Source organism: Harpia harpyja, chromosome 1, assembly GCF_026419915.1.
Source record: "Harpia harpyja isolate bHarHar1 chromosome 1, bHarHar1 primary haplotype, whole genome shotgun sequence".
Taxonomy (NCBI): Eukaryota; Metazoa; Chordata; class Aves; order Accipitriformes; family Accipitridae; genus Harpia; species Harpia harpyja.
In genome coordinates, this window is record NC_068940.1 from 74,932,118 (window position 1) to 74,950,478 (window position 18,361).

At 40.1% G+C, this 18,361-nt stretch overlaps 1 protein-coding gene across 13 annotated transcripts in view; it reads right to left on the bottom strand.

Annotated features, from left to right (window-relative positions):
* Positions 1-9,114: 9,114 nt before the first annotated feature.
* HDAC9 (histone deacetylase 9) overlaps positions 9,115-18,361 on the bottom strand; it is a 498,787-nt gene continuing 489,540 nt past the window's right edge. For all 13 annotated transcript variants that reach the window (XM_052800654.1, XM_052800625.1, XM_052800684.1 and 10 more), the window contains one exon: positions 9,115-15,632. In XM_052800654.1, coding sequence (XP_052656614.1) covers positions 15,593-15,632 — 40 coding nt within the window. In that variant the 3' untranslated portion in view covers positions 9,115-15,592. The remainder of the gene's footprint in view (positions 15,633-18,361) is intronic.

The window sequence follows — 18,361 nt, forward strand, 5'->3', positions numbered from 1 at the left end:
AGAAGAGCTGACTTTGGTATTTCCATTCTAGCAAAAGTATTAGACAGCTAGTCTACTTAGCTCAAAATGTGCTTACGTCATTAAAAAAACCAGGATACCACACCCAGTTTTTAAAGCACAGATTCTTAATGAAGCCACTCTTGAAAGAACTCGGACTGATTTTCATGGAGACTACCGGTTGCCAGAAAGCACAGGCATGAATCTAGAGAGGTTTTTGTTGAAAAATGTGTAATATTTAAGAACCTGAACACAATAGTTTGTTGTTGCTATTTTCACACAACCCTGTTGCTGCTTTGCTGCTGCTGGCTTTGAAAGGTGCATGTAAACAATGGGAAAAGATTCACAACTTCCAATTAAGAGACTTTCATTAAGATTAAAAGCGGCAAAATTTCAGCATTCAGGGTCCCTGAAAGTTTGGACAGCCTGGTCCCTCTCTGTTTGCACAGGCAGTAGAAAGCACAGCATGTGCTGTAGCTTGCCTAGAGTGCCCATTTCTAGTTTGACACATAAGCAGCCTAGTGGCAAACCACCCTTGGTGATGACATGATGAAGAGTCCATAGAGTCCATAAAAAGTTCACTAGATAGTAAGCTCTTGAAAAAGTGGGACTGCTTCCTGAAAAGATGTCATGAGGACTTCTATGCAACCCATAGAAACAGCTCCTTTCTGGGTTTCAGGGGGGTTTTTTGTGGGCTTTTAAATTTCTCATACATTTCCCCAGCCAAAGTATAGATTAAAGTAATTTCAGTACTGCAATTTGAGGGATGCCATAACATTAAATTACACCCACTTAAATAATTACATCTCTTTAGCTACAAATGATAAAATAAACGTATCATGTTTAGTGTGTGTCCTTTGCATGCAGTGATATAGCAGTTTACATGCAGAGCCTTTCCCAAAGTAGCAGAGCGAAAAAAGTCCTTCTGGAAATCTTTACCATTACACTAACATATTTGATTGTGGGAAACAATAATTCAAATGAGGCAAAGGTTATGGTAGAAAAATAAATGAAATCAAATGGGAATAAAAGCTATAGCTAGAAGGACAAGTTTCAATCGGTGTACTTTATTCTCTTTCTTAACCTCAATTAATTGTTAAGAGGAACACAACTGTTAAATTATATCTTCTGTTGGCTTTATGAACTTCTCTTTGCATACTTGCCCTCTCAGAGCATATACAGCTAATAGAACTTTATTTTTAGTATTTTTATTCAAGTGGGCTATTACATACACAGAAAATGTGTGAGACAATGGGGAAGCAGATGCTGTAGCAGGGGGTAAGAAAGAGAATAATTCTGCAGACAAGAAACTCCAACTCTACAACAGGCAGTGAGGACTTTTCCTCACGTTTTATTATTTGGCCCAGGGAAAGGGAAGATTATCTTTAGTCTTTTAAGAGCTAACCTAACCAAAACACCATTAGGAATCCCACCTGTTGCTATTTTAATACACAGCAGGGGATATATTTGTCCCTGGCCCTCCTGGGCATGCAGTTCATGGAAGATGCCAGCTGTAGTTGCCTTTGCCTCAGAAGCCAGGGATCTCCTGCCCAGCTTGCTATTGCTCATGCTTTGTGAGTTGCAGCCTGCCCAGAAGGTGTTTATGCACATCTTCACAAATAACTCTCCTGCTCCTCTCTGGCTGCTCCATGCCTGTCTGCTTTATAAAATATATTTGAAGATACATCGGAAAAGAAAAGAAAGAGTAAACCGGTATGGTGGCAATCGTTTGGTCCTTGGGGGCAGTTCAGTCCCCTTGCGTATAGCAATGTTAGACATACATTACAGGCTAAATGCAGCTCTGAATTTGGATCTGAATTCCAATCAGGGTAAAATCTAGTTTACATAAATATTTGTGCTTGGCTCATTTTAGAGATAGTGTGCTGAAATTTAGGAGGAAAACCTGAGTCCATTTTGTCAAAACTGCCTTTGGCTTTTGCCATTCCAGTCTAGGATGACACCCTGTTTTAGGACCCACAGCCTCAGGCAACTGACCCAAATCTAAGCCATCCACAGGGCCCATTCTGCCAGATTTTCTCCAAGCACACCTCCAGGATTAGGCCATGGACAACACCAGCTGGAGTAACGTGCTTCTGCCTTTTCTGCCATGTTTAGATCAGCAAGGCTTTGAGAAAGACACTGCTTTGGTCCTTGCCCAGAAGGGGATGACAACTCAAAGCAGCCACAAGGGAGCTGAAACTGGGGGCACTGAAAACAGCTTCAACTTACATGTTAGTTAAATGCATGCTAGTTAAATATCCATTGGGAGAGTGAGAGAGAGAGCAGGCATGACTGTGTAGCTCAGCAGTTAGACAATGCCCCAGGAGGTAGGGGTGCAGTCCCACAGCAAGCAGGGTATGGCTATTAACAGCAGCTGTGAAGCTGACAGGACTATCAGATGTGATCAGCAGCTGACAGGGTACTGGGGAGTATATTTCATCCTGGGAATAACCACATGGCCATGTTTCCAAAACCAAGTGAAAAAACAGTAACACCAAAAAAAAGGCCAAATATTTCCCTTTGTCCCCCTTCCCCAAGGTTTTAATCTCATGGGATTGAAAAAGAAAAGATAAAATGATTTGTTCTGAAGAAGAATGAAAGCAGTATTTGAAAAGCTGGCTTCTCCTGTCTCCTGAACTCTGCCCAGCTCTGCTCAGTGTCCCAGAGACTAGGGTTCTCTGCAGGAATGGGAGTGACTGGGCAGGAGAAGAATAGACATGTCTACCAAATCACACAGACCGGGAAAGAACATGTCTAAAATTGCCAGTGGCACGTTTTCCTGGGAGAATGGTAGAATGCTTAAACAGTAGATACAGAGGAGAGGGAAGGTGCCTCATCACAAAAGCACCCCTTGGTGGGGCATGAGCAAGGTGACATCCTCTGAAAATGCCTACCATGAGGATCATAACGGAGCTCGGGCACGAGAGGAGCCCAGGAGCTGGCAGCCAGCAGGCCCTAGGCAGTGTTGATGCTCACGGCACTAGGAAGCAGCCCAGCAGCATCTCTGGGAATGCCAGAGGACACTGACTACTGCATTGAAGAAGCCAGGCCTTTGAAAGCCTAACACGCATGTTTTGTGACCAACTGAAACATCATCTAAAAGCATGAACTTAAAAAAAAAAATGTTGCAAATGCCTATGGTATAGTTTCTATACCTGTTTCTACAGGTAGCATTCCTCAATAACCATCATTACTTACCTTTTTAGGATTGTGAATTCAGTCAGCCTAATACCATTACATCTATTGTAAAAAAGCATCTTGGATTTGTGTGATTATATAGGCACATACCAGACCTCACACTGGTTTGTCTGCTATAAGCCAGGGATATAGATACTAGATACAGATATTATAGGCATGGACACAATTAAAAGAAGAAGCCTGAGGAAATATATTGTAGCATCAGAAAACATACTGCATGTGTCTCAAATCTCATCTTTCTTGGGCAGTCAGTCTAGTATCCCTCATGTACACATTAAATTTGGTCTAAAAGCCTGCAAAGCAAACAGGTGTGCTGCTGTCAGCACTCCTGCCAGGGTCCCAGCGATGTTAGGTTTGCCTTACTCAAGGTACAATAACTCTCACAGGCTGCTGCCAGGAAGCTCGGCATCAGCACACTGCTATGGAGAATTTATATGGTTATTACTGCATGGAGAAGAAATGGGAGATCCAATGTGATCTATGTGTCTGTTCCCCTCTGACATGTTTGTGTGACCTAGCACACCCCCTTTACCGAAGGTTGTGCCACTTGTGAATTCAATCATGGAATTACACAATGTGAAGTGTAGTCCCTCCCTGGAGTATATTTTCCTTCCAATTTCTAGACATAGTTCACACCGTCCTTAAAATTCCTTTCATAAAGACATGTGCATACCATGAGGAGGTGGTACATGTTACATAGTTGGGATAATTCCTCTTATATCATGCCTTGATGCTTCATTCTTTTTGAACCAAAGATGGGTACATGAGAGTGGAGCTCATCAGACACTTTTTGCTGTGATCTTATTTTAAACTTTCCTCTGAGCTGCTCAGATACCAGTTGGTGTCCAAATGACAGTTAATGATTCATTTTCAGGTACAACTGTGGAGTTTTCTCATCCTTTCCCACTCATCTCTGAGATTCACAGTGTGTGAGGCTGGGCTTAGACCTTCTGTAGGCTCTCACAGGGTTCTCTCCAGTAGCTTATTCTGATTCTGCAAGGGGATGAAGGATGTCCCAGACCTTTTGAATCATGTCTTAGTGCTCTACACTGTGAAGGTCCCATCACTGTGGATCCTGTGGGTACGTGGTGCACAGTACCCACGCAAGTCTTACTCATTATGCTTGAAATATGCACATACTTGTTTCCAGCTTCTTGGTTGCTTATAGAGCACGTATTTTGAGCGTAACACCTCAGACTTCCTAAGAGAGCCTTACAGGAAGATGCACTTCAAAGTTACAGCTTAACAAGGGTTATCCCATGATGTGTACCACCCTGCTTCCTTCATGCATTCAAGAAGATGCTTAGGCAACTGTATACGGGAGGATCAAACAAAATGTGTCTTGAAAAGGCATTAACACTGCTCAAAGGAAGTCTAAGTAGGCAGAAAATAGAAGCAGATTTGAGAAATCACCTGTTCAGCAAGAAGCAGTTTTTTCTGAAATTCCTGACTCAACTTGCAATGTGAGTTAGGGCTTTGCTTTACATTCATTTATGAGGGCTTGGTGCATGCAGCCTATGCCCATTCTGACCTGTCCATTCATTGAACCCCTAAGATTAATATGGGGCATAAGGACTGGGCTGATGTTTCTTTGTTTGGTAATAAGAACCACAACCTTATGCTTATAAGCAGTGAGAGTCTTGAGATAACTTCCTTCCAAATCCCCTGAAGCCTCATCTGAAATGGTTTGGTTGTTATCCCTTACACAAGTGTAGTATTTATTGATATTTTTGTGTTCTTTGAAACCTATATTCAAATTGCAACAGCCAACACATCTAGCAGGGTAAAGGAAAGGTCTAGTTCCTGTGTATGGATTTTTACACAACCCAAACAGTTCTCTGTTTTATGAAGGTCATTGAAAAACACGGAGCAAGTAAGAAAAAAAACCACACAAGGAAACTACAGGATATGATTCATAAAAATCCCATGTCTCTTCTATATGCTCATACAGTTGTCTTTGAAAAAACAAATAAAAGTTTTTGTTCTTTAGCAATGTTCCAGTAAGTAATACACATGCCAGAGAACAAGAAAGCTCAAAACAATGAGCTAAAATTAGAAGAGGCAGATTCAGCATCTAGTCACAAATACACACACATTTACTTTATAGTGTGAAGGCATCTGGAAGAAATATAGTCACATGGACTGTCTGGGTGCTGGTATTAGGACTGTAGCTCAGGAGATTCTTCCGTCAGCTACAAGCTCTTTGTGGATCCTCAAACAACTCTTTTAAACCTATCTGTGAAAAGAGGCAACAACTGGCCTGCTTTTGTGGCTGTTGTGAGGATGAAACCCTAGGTGTTTACAAGGATCTTTGATTTTTGTGTTGAATGCCACTGAAATAAAATTATTTCTTCAATCCACTCCATTTTAAAAAGTGTTAAAAAAGTAATTCAGTTTAAGCCATTTTGCTATTCAGAGTAAGTCTACTTCCTACTAAAATGGAAGAGAAGGAGAGACATGGTGTGCACTAGTACTGACCGTTTGTCAGCACTTCAGTGTTAATACTAATACATTTTTTTCTGGCATTTTTTTCTCCTAACCTAAAAAAAAATAAAATTCTGTGCAGCCGGATACTTGCTAGCCACAATCAATTCTCAGTAGACCTTATCAGCTCAATCAATAAACCGCTTGCATTCCCATGGGAGACATGTTCAGCAACAGCAAGAAGCAGCAAGATCTACATAAGAGCCTGGGGACTCATGACTTGTGGCCAGGACCACTCCTTCCATATTGTGCCATCAACCAGTAATCAAAGAAAGAGTTACTTACACCTACAGAGGAGGAAAGGACAGCAGTCATGAGTACATGCAAATTTTGACATTACAGAGAGGATTCAGGAGGAGCTGTCTGATACCACCCTAGATTTACATCCCCAGTGCAGATACAGGCTCTAAAGGAGGCAACATGAGCTATTGTAGGTAAATAAAGAGGGAGAGGTTTTTCAGCATCCAATATTCCAAAAAATTCTGAAGATTTCATTGCAAGGCAATACTACACTATGATAATGTTTCTCATGAAATGATTTGATGGACATTTTAAAGGATAACTGAAGTCCACATAATTTTCAAAGTTTTCTGTTCTTTTTGCTGTTTACAGATGTTGTTGCAGCTGTTCTTAAACTACCTACTCAACTTTCAGTATGAACCGAAACACCCACTGCAGGCAGGAGCTCAGAAGGAGCAGGGACTGGTTCCTTCCTGCTAAGGTGGCAGAGGCAGAACTGCTACACATCAGATCTAGTGACAGACAATACACATTTGCATTTTGGCTTACATCATAAGTATTTATGTATGATGATTTTGAAGCGAGGAGGGGAGGTGGCTGAGAAAAAGATAAATCAATTGCAGAATTAATTTTGGTTTTGTTTCCTAAGAATCAGTTGTTATTTTTCCTGTGCATTTGGTAGCTAGAACAAGGAATCATCTAATTTATCCTTGCTCATAGACCAAATTAATTACAACAAGACTAGATTAATCATAGACTCTATATTGGATTAACTATAGATGTTCTAATAAGATTCTCAAGACTGCATAATTTAAAGTACTGAGAAAATTGTTAGACCTTTACTGGTTGTGTTGCTCAACATAGCCAAAGTTGGAGAGCAGAATTTAGACAATGAAAGGCAAGAGAAGTTGAGAAGAAATTATTACAAATGACCCCGGTTATGTTCATACTCTTTGTTACTGTGTAGAATCTGTGCATGTAGTTAGGCTGGGTCTCTCTCACAGCTAGGATCAGGTACTGTGAATATGGAAAGTGACTCTGTACTGATTTGAGGGAACACACATATTTGTAATGCATGCTTTTACCTTGATTGATTGATGGTTATTTTGTTTTGATAACGCTTAACAACTTTAGCACAGACTAATATTTAATTAGATTAGACAGTTAAAGAACAATGCCTTCAAATGCTATAATGATCTGAATGATGTAAAATGATGTTGCTTGTATGTAAAATATACCGCAAGAGGTAATTTGGGATCTTATCAGCAATGGTCTATTTAGTTATTAATAATCTATGAATACATTAATGTGGCAGTCATAACAGGCTGGGTATTTTTCAGTGATTCGTGGACAGAGAAGTTCAGCCTGAAGCAGCATACAAGCTAAGAGTAGTAAATAAGCTAAAGTTTGCACAAAATCCTGGACCCATGCCCTTACTCAGCTTCTAGTAAAGTAGGAACTTCATTTTGGGTTTTCACTGATCCTGCTCCCTTTTATAGGCAAGACCAGAAAAGGACGTAACAAGAATCCCGAAACTCTGTTTTCCAAGTCTGCAGAGGCCTGTATGAATGAAGTACTGTACCCAGGCCACTGTGATAGCAAAGGGAAAAATAAAACCCTTCTCTGTTAAAAAAAAAAAAAAGAGAAAAAAAGTATCTCAACAGCATGCTGAAACCATAATTTTAACATAATTTCCCCCTCATTTGGCAGGGAAAACAGGCAGAAATAAGGAAGAAGAGCAATGGCTCAACATGCACTCAGTCAGCTTTTATCTCACTATTTACTCTTTCTGACAAGGAGCCATCCAACTCTTGCTACCCCTTTCAAAGCTGCCAGTGGAAAGAAAGATTTTTCCTGGGAGGGAGGATCTCCAGGGGAAGCAATGAAAAGCAAGAGAGAAGGAATCTGGAAGAATTCACTCCCACCCACCTACAGGAGATTCCTAGAAGAATTGTTAGCTTGAAGGTTTCCAAAAACCCACTCCACTTCTCAAAGGCAGGGTCATTTCTGTGGCAGGTTGATTTTAAAGCAGCAACGGTGTCTAGCTGGAACCTCTCACAAGGTTGGAATGTTAGAAGTAGTCCCAGGAGAGAGGGTCTAATGTACAAAATGCAGGTGAGGCAGCCAGAAAGACATGATGAATGCAATTTATCACAGGGCTCTGCAATTTATCACAATGGAATCACAGGAAACAAGCAAAGCAGAGAAGCAGATAGATAGACTGGATAGATTAAGCTCCTCTGGGCATGGAACTTCTTTGAAATATGCCAAGGAAATTACATGTTACATGTCCAAATTTTCAAACAATATTTTATTGATTGGAATGGAGCTATGGTTTTCTGGGGCTAGGGTCCTTTTCCCCCGAAAGGAAAAAGATGTGTTCTTCTGAAGAATGAAATAAAGCTAAAATTATAGGATGCTGTTTTGCTTCATTTTGGTTTTAATCCACCTCTGGAGCAGCTCTGGATAGATGCCAGGAGGTAGGGATTTGCACGTGCAAATCAAGTGCCTGTACTTCCCAGCTACCCTTCTGCCGGCTCAGCTTTCAAGTTTAGGTGCATGAAGCTCCACACACAGGAGCAATTTCAGAGGCCTGAATCTGTGAGCTACTTTTGACGATGTGCAAGTGATCAAAGTGCGCTCGCAGCAAACACACGCCTTCCTCACTCCCCAGCTTTTGTGGAGTGCCTTTCTCAAAACAGGTCTGTTGTATCAGCATAACAACTCCAAGTTTTACAGCAGCAGGGCTGGCGCGATGCAGTGGTCCAGAGTATTGCTGCAGTCTGCTGGATATTCCCCACCTCCCACAAAGTAGGGGCCTTACAGCTTTCAAAACAGCGCATGTACTATTTAAATTGTTTCACTGGGAGGAGAATTATGTGTTCTGCAATGTCTCAGGACAATGAGCCAAAGGAACTGTAGAATATGAGCTTGGTGTTAAAGCCGGAGCTCTGCAATGCTCTGCTTTGTGTGCGTTTTAGCCTGCTTTGTAACATTACTTTTACATTAACATTTGTGGTTCCTTTTTTATGCACTCCAGCTTCACCACGCTCCGCCCTTTATATTTTAACAGTCAGATTCCTATGATCCAACCAGGGTGGCATGTTCAAAGCTCCACTTCTTTTTAGCACTGATTAAAAAAAACCAAAACCAACAAAAACAGGCATAAAAAAAAGCTCAGTGTAACGAACAAGCTTACTTCAAATAGCTTTTATTAACACTAGGACAAGACTATAGCCAAAGAATTATACAAAACACAAAACAAAAGGGATTTTAACAACTTGGTTGAAGGCTGTTTCACGCCAATCCTATGCTCATATATCTATAATCAACAAAGTTTTGGAGCACAATAGTACTTAACATTACTCATTGGATGCTTTCAGATACAAAAATGTATCAGGAATAATAACAATGGTTCCTCTTACTCTTATGGAAATATTACTATTGACCTTTAAAAATGTTGCCCTTTGGGTCAGTCCCACTGATGCTTTATGCCTTAGAATCTGATCTGCCTGGAAAGAAATTACAGATAAACTTTTAGTGCTCTGAGCAAAAGGACTGGTTTTTATCATAGAAACAGATAGCAACATCAATTTCCCAAGAAAAAAATAGACATTTCAGCTATGCATCCCTAGACCAAAAAGTCAGTGTTGTAAAAACCCATGGCAATAAGTTTGCTTTGAAAGCTTTAGTTATGACTTCACCAGGTATTGCTTTATGCTTTCCTACTGCATCCTAACTTGGAATATTAAGCCAATCAAGGAATTTTAAATAGCAGTAAACTAAGCAGCAAGAGACATGAGTATGAACCTGTTCTTATAACACATGATGTATACACCCTCCTGAAGCTAATAGAATATATCCACTACTGTCAATGCTCTTTCAGACAGACTTTTCTGGAAGCAGAACTGGCACTTCATATCAGAAACAGGGATGTGTGGCCAAGTTCAGATCTGTATCTGCGCTTTTTTTACAGTTTGTGTGGGGCTGAGCACAAAGTTAAGGTTTCTTCTCTAGCTGCCTCCCAGATCTTACCCAAAGCCTGTTAGAGAAGGGATTTCAGTGGTCTTTGAATCAGGGCACCCTACGGCTCTGCTATTGCAAATATGCCTCCGGCCAGGCAGGAGTACCATCAGGAAGGGGATAATGTGTGGAGATCTTAGCACAGAATCACTCTCACTGCACAGTACCAGTGCCACTGGTTTCATGCGTCACTTGCCTTTAGACCATCCATGCAGGAGCATGCCTTCCTTATAAATTACAGCCCAACTCACAGTGTGCTAATTAACATCCGAATAGTAGTATCTTTGATGGTGCAGAACAATTTATATTTTGCTATAAACTATTCTAATATGCTGAACCACAGAGCATGGCACTAGAGCAGGATGAAGGATTGTGCAGAAGAGATATAATTAATAGTTGCTGGAATGTCCTTTTTGGTCTTTGCCCTCTGTGGTGTGTTATTTGCTAGAGACTAAAACTGAGCTAGTAACAAGATGTCATGAGACAAAAACCTTTTGGATCAAGTGAAAATATTACATTGTTAAAATCAAAATGGGTCCCTTTTGAGGTTAGAGAGGAATGCAAGTTTCACAATTTCTTTTTTTAACAATCAGCAGACAGCCAGCTAAATCGTACTCATAAAATACCACTCCAGTTTGGATCTGTCACAAAAATGAAGCATTTAATTGCTGCTAGAAGTGACAAAGATAAGCTATTCTCATTCCCACACCAAGGGCAGGGGCTTCTGTCAGAAAAGACAGATTTTTTTTTGGTGGTTTTCTATGTGCTATGAGGGTGAATTCAATTATAGGTAAAAAAAACAAAGCAAGTGACATGACAAAGTGAAAGCTTAAATGATAATTAAGAACCCAAACTCCTCCAAATCCAGGATGAAAAGCAGGTAGCAGAAGCTTGATTTAAGAGAAATTCTTTCCCAGCAGGTTCCCCCCCATGTACATATTCTGTTTTACTTCCATATGGAGACTGTAAAAAAAAAAAAAACCAACAACAATGGTTCACAAAGCTCTACTGTGACCTTTTAAAATAAAACAACCATGCACTGCTACACTTCTGGAAAGGCCACTATTGGAAAAAAAAAAACCTTACAAAAATCTCCCCTATCAGTCATGTTATGAAGTGTCTGCTGGGGGCTGATAGCTTCTCAGGAAAATGCACAGCATACAGGTCAGGGCAGCACACCTGGCTGCTGCTGCTTAGGACAAAAAATTATACAGCGAGGTTCATGTCTGCATGCATGTGGGCATGCTTGTGGGACAGAGGGGGCACTTCCCAAAGAACAAATGCTCACTGAGCACCTCCTTGCCCCTGCAAGCTACCAGAAGTTAGTTGCTTCACAGCCATCAGTGCCTTTGGAAAAGTTCCCTCTAATTCTTCGTCCCAGACACATTGCCCCGAAAGTGTCCTGCTGTCTGTCTACACAAATTAGTCAGTCTCTACATTCTTGTTCTCTACAGGACCTCTGGTGTTGGCTGCAGCAAAACCTTTCTAATATTTCATCTCCGGTTATGACTCTCGGCTTTTTAGGGAGGCTGCACTTAGATAAGACACCAACTCAAATACCACATACTCTAGAGGGGGATTCATTTTGCCACTTCCATTCAGCTGGCAGCAAGTTGTTGACTTTTTTGCAAAGTAAAGAAATAGCCATCTTTGTTTGCATAACAGCTGTTTATATTTTCTTTTTCTTTTATGATGTTTATTTAAGATAGCTTAATGATTTTATTTTCCTCAGATTCACTTGCCTGGAGTTAGTTACTTCATTTTCACTGAAAGTAAAATTAAGAAGGTATATAATTAAAAAAGGGACTAATTCTGTCATCTTTACACTGGCAAAATTCCCATGAACTTTGATTGCTCACTAGGAATTTTGCCTAAAAAAGTATCATATAATCAAGCACTTAATTGCTGCAGATTATATTGAAGCCAAATGAGCACATATAGAATTCCTTCACACAGAGTCTAAAAATGAAGTGCAAGACAGTCTTAAGTTTTAGCAGTTCTGAGATTTACCCTTCATCATCGCTCCCACTCCAGCTGAGGTAGAAGCATTAAGCTGGATAAAAATTATTATTTTCTTGACATCCTGAGTTATATGTCTTTTTAATTTTCAGTTTCTACTATGAATTTAAGGACCTAAGAATACAAGAAAAGTATTTTATGAACTAAGAATAGAATAAAAGCCCTACTGAGCTTAATATTTAGTCCCTAACACTAGGGAAGAATATGAACTGGAGCAAGCATGTTAGTGGTACTTGCTGCTGAGGCATCTCTCATTCTCCAGGTTGGTGGCTTAGGGACACCTTGATCCAGAGGCAGAGTGCAAGTTCCTACACACTTCCCTTGTGAGGCAAAGATTTGCTGCTAATGGCAGTGGCAGCCTGGGGTGGCCGTGCTGCAGGACGTTCTCCCACCTGCCTGCAGCCCCCGTGCCACCAGCACCAGGTGGAGGGTGACCCTGGCTCCAAGGGCTCTCCACCACCCCCTTAGCTTCACCTTCTCCATGGAATCACACACAGAAGCCACCATCTACCCCATCTTATTTAAGCATTTCAGCTCATTGTTAGAAGTAACCTAAGCTCAGATGTAGATATTTTGGCAGCCAGCTTGAAATACCTGGGACTTAATTTTCAGAGGTGTCAATCTCTCTAGCTTAAGCTGAGGTCCGTGGGAGACATGAGACTGTGATATCTCTTCAAAAACAGCTCCTAAGCCTCCGAATTTGGACATTAGAAAGGGAGACACATGCAATTCGTGCATCTTTCTGAAATTCTTGGAATTTGTTGTTGAATCCACTAAAACTGGGCATTTTTAAGAGTGTCTATGTGAATATTTCCCTCGAAGTATGTCTAAAATTGCTGGGAGATATTTTAACTGCAATCCATGGGGAGCTATTGATGGTAATAAAAAATACTGTGAGAAGAAAACAGCAGCAAGTGAAACTGCCCTCTCAGAGAGCCCAGGTCTGCTTTGAAGGAAGTGTTGATATTCACCATAAGCCTCAATCATTTCCCAGAGGGCTGTACGGTGCCTTGTAATGACATAATCAAAAAGTAATGGTGTTCTGGACTTAAAGGAAAAAAAAAAAGCACGGCTTGATCCATCTCCCATTGAAATCAAAGAGGATTTTGCTATTGACTTCAGTGAGAACAGAGTCCTGGACACAATCTGTGTGCAGTTTATTTGCACATTTGCTTATCCAAATCATCCTAACTTTAACCAATAGCGTGTCTAGATGTCTGCTTGGGAGTATGCCTGTTCAAATGTGTAAGTGTGAATTTATAATGTGGTTTAATTCAAATTATTCTGACATTTTAAAAGCATTTCCAGCTACAAAGGACAGCTTTAGCTGATTTCCACCCCAGAATATAGACTTTAATGGGTAAAGTTTGTAACTCACATTTCAGGCTGCAATTCATATTCAATTTCATGCAAGCTAAGGACACAAGCAGATGATTGTGCATTTGTGGGGTTGATTTTAAAACTGATCTTACTATACAGTCAATTAAAAATTTGCAGCCATTATTTCAAAATGTGAAAAGCTCTACAAATTACCCAACTCATCAGCTATGGTACTTGGTTTACTTGAAGGGAAATTTCTTTGATGACCACAAGAAAATTGCAGTAAATGGCAAGTAAGATTGCCATCACAAGTCTGCTGAAAATGCAGGATGAACTCCTGATTGCTTTAGTCATGTGAACAACCCCTTCAGAACAGCCCAAAGTCAGGCAAGGTGGCTTACACCGGGAGTTAATTTAGCCTGCTGGGACTCTTTGCATTACTAAAATGAGCATGATTTTGGCTTGTAAACGGGGGGTAGAATTTTATTTCACTTTCTGAGGGGCATGCATCCATTTTAGAGTAAGCCTTTCAGAATAAAAGTTTACTTCACATTATAGGAAATGACATTCCTTTTTTCGATTTCCCTTTTCAAAGCATGCCTCAGATTTCTAACTTGTAGCAGAGAGCTTTTGTATAAGTAATAAAAGTCTTTAAAATTAAAATGCTAATCATAAACAAACCCAAATGCATGAAAGATATAGTCTGACTGCATAACAAAAGAGAATTATATAATTCTATTTGAGTGAAATCTTTCATCTTTGATTTACAGGTTTGAGTCTGCTTATAACTGAAACCATATTGTTCCATATCTTTCATATCATGGCCTTCCCCAAAATCTTGTTTTAATTAAGGTTCCTTTCAGATTTCAGAATAAAAAGCATGACAGTCTTCACTTATGGCTTTAATATATCTTTTGAGTTTGGAAAATATATAAAAATGAACATCACTTGCTTTTAAAAGCTGAGCGAGCTATCAAATACTCCAAGTTGAATACTTCAAGGTATCTCTGAGGGTTCATTAGGTGAGAAAGTTGTAAACAAAATAAAAGTTGCTGTAGGAGAGTTTTGTTCATTTGAAGTAGTCTTACATACATGCCCTATCTCTTTCTCTGATGGTAAGGCAACACGTGTAACTGTTTAAGCATTTGTTATCAGCTAAAGGCACAACTCTATGTTATGTTCTCAAACATGGAATTAAACAGCTAAAGTCACATTGCGGGGAGATCTTGCTGCGCTTTGGGGATCTAAAATAAAGCCTAAACCCTTTGAAGCTTCTTAAGCACCATCAGTTCTCTTGGTGCAGGACTACATAAAAGAATCAGTTCGTATTCACACGACGACCTGTAAAAAACACCCCAACACAACCTCCACAGAAACACCTGAGCTTCAAATTTGCTGCACGCAGTTACTGAAGATCACTGCTCTTAGAGTCAGGACGCAGGATCATTTCAGAACAAACTAAAAACACATTTGAAAAGCCATCCATTTTTCAGAGACTACTTGATCTCTGCTGCACATATGGTGAGAGCTACTGTCAACTAGGGAGGGTACAGCACTTTTTTTAAAGGCAGAAGATCGCTCATTTTAGAGAATCGTGAATGTGTTTTTATGATAGAAAAGATTATGTGAAATGGGGAGGGATGGCCGGGAAAAGGGAAAAGAAAATAAAGCACCACCAACACAGTACTTCGGGGGGTTTATAGTATAATAAGAAGTGCTTTCCCTTTAGCTAAAATCCCTCATCATAATTTACATACCTTTCACTTATTCAGCTAAGAACTCGTTACAGGGGGTTAAAAAATGGCATGTGAAATAAAGGTGTTGGGGTTTTTTGTTTTTTTTTTCATTACACAGAGCAAGGAAAACAAATTCTATTAACAATTTAACACAGTATGAAAAAAATTACCCAGTAAAAAGTGTCAGAAAGTGATTCATGGAGTTTACCAAGTATTTTGCTGGCTGTTGCAATTCTCGTATCTATAATCTATCATGTAGAATTTTGTAATACTCTATTTCACAATTTATGTTGGTGAGTGGGTCAAACAGCATATAAAAAGCATGCTCTAGGCTCTTTCTCCCAAGCCTGTTTTACTGTAACTCTAGAATTGTAGCGGTTACATTTAAGGAATCTTTAAGGCCCTTTCAAGTCCATCCAAAGAACAAGTGAAGCTGCTATTCAGACTTTTGTGCCCAGTGTTTATGTTCCATCTGATCTGTGCCACCCAAGCAGCAGACAAGACATGTCTGAGGGTGCTTTGGGGGGATACACAATGATGTCACCCACAGGAAATATCAGGGAGGACTTGGCACTTCACAAGGCTGGCTCTTCTTCCATGGGCTCGCCAGCAGCTCTGTAAAAATAAACAGGCAATCAGAATACGGCACAAGAGTACACAATGACATTGTAGATTTTCATGCATAATCAAAGCTGATTTTTCAGCTCTCTCTGATGTTTATTTGTGTTATTCAGTTATCCATAAATAGACTTTCTTTCCTAGGAAGTATAAACAAATGTCAAGTGGAAAAACATTTTAGATCCAAGCAATCACTGAAAATGTTCCTGTTTATATTAAAATATGTCAGAATATTTTATAACTTTTTGTCCAGAAATGTACATGCTTTGTGTCAATAAAGGCAAATAATTTCAGGAAAAAAATAGCTGTGATACTTTCATTTTACAAGCTTTTGCAACTAAAAATACATGCATTTATTTTTTCAAGTAGGCCCATACCATTAAAGCAGAATAGTTCACTAGTAGCCAAGTAGTTAGCAGTGTTTGTTCTGGGGTTCTTCAGTCCTCTGATTTTTGATTCTGTGCTTTCACAAATGCATTGCCTGCCTGCCTGCCTGCAACGTCTGAGACAAAAGTCTGAACTCGATCAACAGATCACTGTCATAGAGAAGGTATCTATTAATAATATCAAATCAGATTATATGTATATTTTTCATTTGAAAGCCTCTGGGAAATATTCAGCTTAGACACAATGAGCTCCTTAAAACATCCAGTAAAAAAACAGCGGGGACATATGCTGGGCTGGCAAAAAGTGCCATAATTCCTTGTATCTGACAAGCTACCACACCTGAGGATTATGCTGGCAATTATAAGATGGTAAACTTCTGAGATCACAGTGAGACCTCACCATTGAAGGGCATAAGAATTTGGACATAAACCATTTTTCACCTCAGTCTGGCAGAATACCATACAACAAATGAGCTTAAGACCTTAAAAATAGTTACTTCAAGCAATTTTGAAATGAGGGGAGAGCAAAACTAAATGCAAATTAATAAATGAGATGTTTACCATTTAAATCTTGTAAGCTAGTATAATAACTGGCTTCAGTAAAACATCCCTCAGAAAGTACAAACTCATGAGGTCCCATGGAAAAAAAAAAAGTAATTAATGAGGGCTTGCACGGGCTTTGGTAGTTTATTCAGCAAGGAAGCCAGAGAAATTTAAATGAATCTGGAGTTTATTAAAGTCTTTCCCAATGAAAAATTCAGCAGTGTGTCTATAAATGATTTTATGCAGGTTATTCCTTTATGATTTGGAATGATCACAGCTAGTATGTTGAAAAACATGTCAGATGAATGATATATGAAAAAGAAGATGTTTTTCAGACTAATCACTTTCCAAAGTATTATTGACCCTAAAAGATTATTAACCTATAAATCTTAAATCTTTTGTTCCTCACCACATGGTGGAGAATGTTTCCTACGTACAGTAACCCCTGCAGCTCCCTCATTGCTGAGAGGCGAGGTGAAGCCCTCTTGCATTCCCTCTTTTTCCCCTCTTGCATTGCTCTGGCTTGCAGCAGAGATTGCACAGTGGCAACCAGGGTAGGATGGAGGCTAGCCTGCTGCTGCCGTCCTCAGGTGTGATAAAGGATCATGCACCATGTGGAGAATTCACACTGGTGGTGTACGTTGCTGTTGTGCTGACTGCATGCTTCCACCTTCTCCAGCCGCTTTTGGAAGACCTGCATGTCCTCTGGCATAACGCAAAAGTGCAATAAGCCCTTGTTAAACATCCAGGACCTTATGGGGCTGTCTGGCAAGAGGATAATTTGGAAGCAGATTAACAGTCCAGTTTTTAGGTTCTGCTGTGAGTAAGCGAATGGGAAGAAATAGTTGTCAATAGATTTCAACTGAGGATTGGCAGAGCAGGAAGGAGTGGAGCTCTGGAAAACCTCTGGAAGTGAAAGTGGGGGTTTGGCTTATTTATAAGGATCTAGAGAAGCAGTACGTGCAACAGTCTGTTCCCATGTCTTTGGTTTCTGGGACTGACATTCTCATGACCATAGTACAATTGAGAAATTATCGTATTCAGGGTGTTAGTCCTGGGCAATTTTTCACTGACGAGGGTGCTTCTGAGTGTCGGGACTGACCTTGAGTGCTACATTCTAATATATTCCAATATCTTCCAACAATATACTAATATTCTGCATTAGCCAGAGCCTAAGCACCAATAGAAATTTTTATATGCAAGTGCCAGATGCAGGGTCCTTTTTGGAAAAGGAGAGGAGGTTAAGGTGCCCTGGCAAATCCAGCTGTTGTCTCTCAGTGTGGGTACTCTCACAGCCTTCTCCAGTCTCCTGCTGAAGACTTATGTGTATGCTTTAACTTCGTTTTATTAGTGTCAGAGAAGTCACTGGATCTATCCAATGGCTTATCATTAAACCCATATATTTTTATGGGATAACGGCTAGGGCCAGAGTATTGTGTGGGAGCCAGTAAAGTTTTAGGTCCCTTAGTACAGAGAGAAAAACACTGTAGTCCCATAACACTGAGTGGTGAATCAATATATACCCATTCTGCTGAAATCAAAAGTTCTCAAAAAAAGAATCGAGGGGGCAGAGTCTGACAGGCCAAATTTATGTTACTTCAGTTATGTCACTGTTACTTACATCAGTTCAGTCAGTCTTCCTGTAGCTGACAAGAAGTCGGCATAAAAACATAAACCAGGCAAAAAACCCCATCCCGTATTGTATGCTCTGACTGGTTCCTCAGAGGTGCAGCTGTGAGCGCGGGTCTGACCCAGACTGATCCCATGCAGTCAGCAGATTCAGAAAGACACCGATTG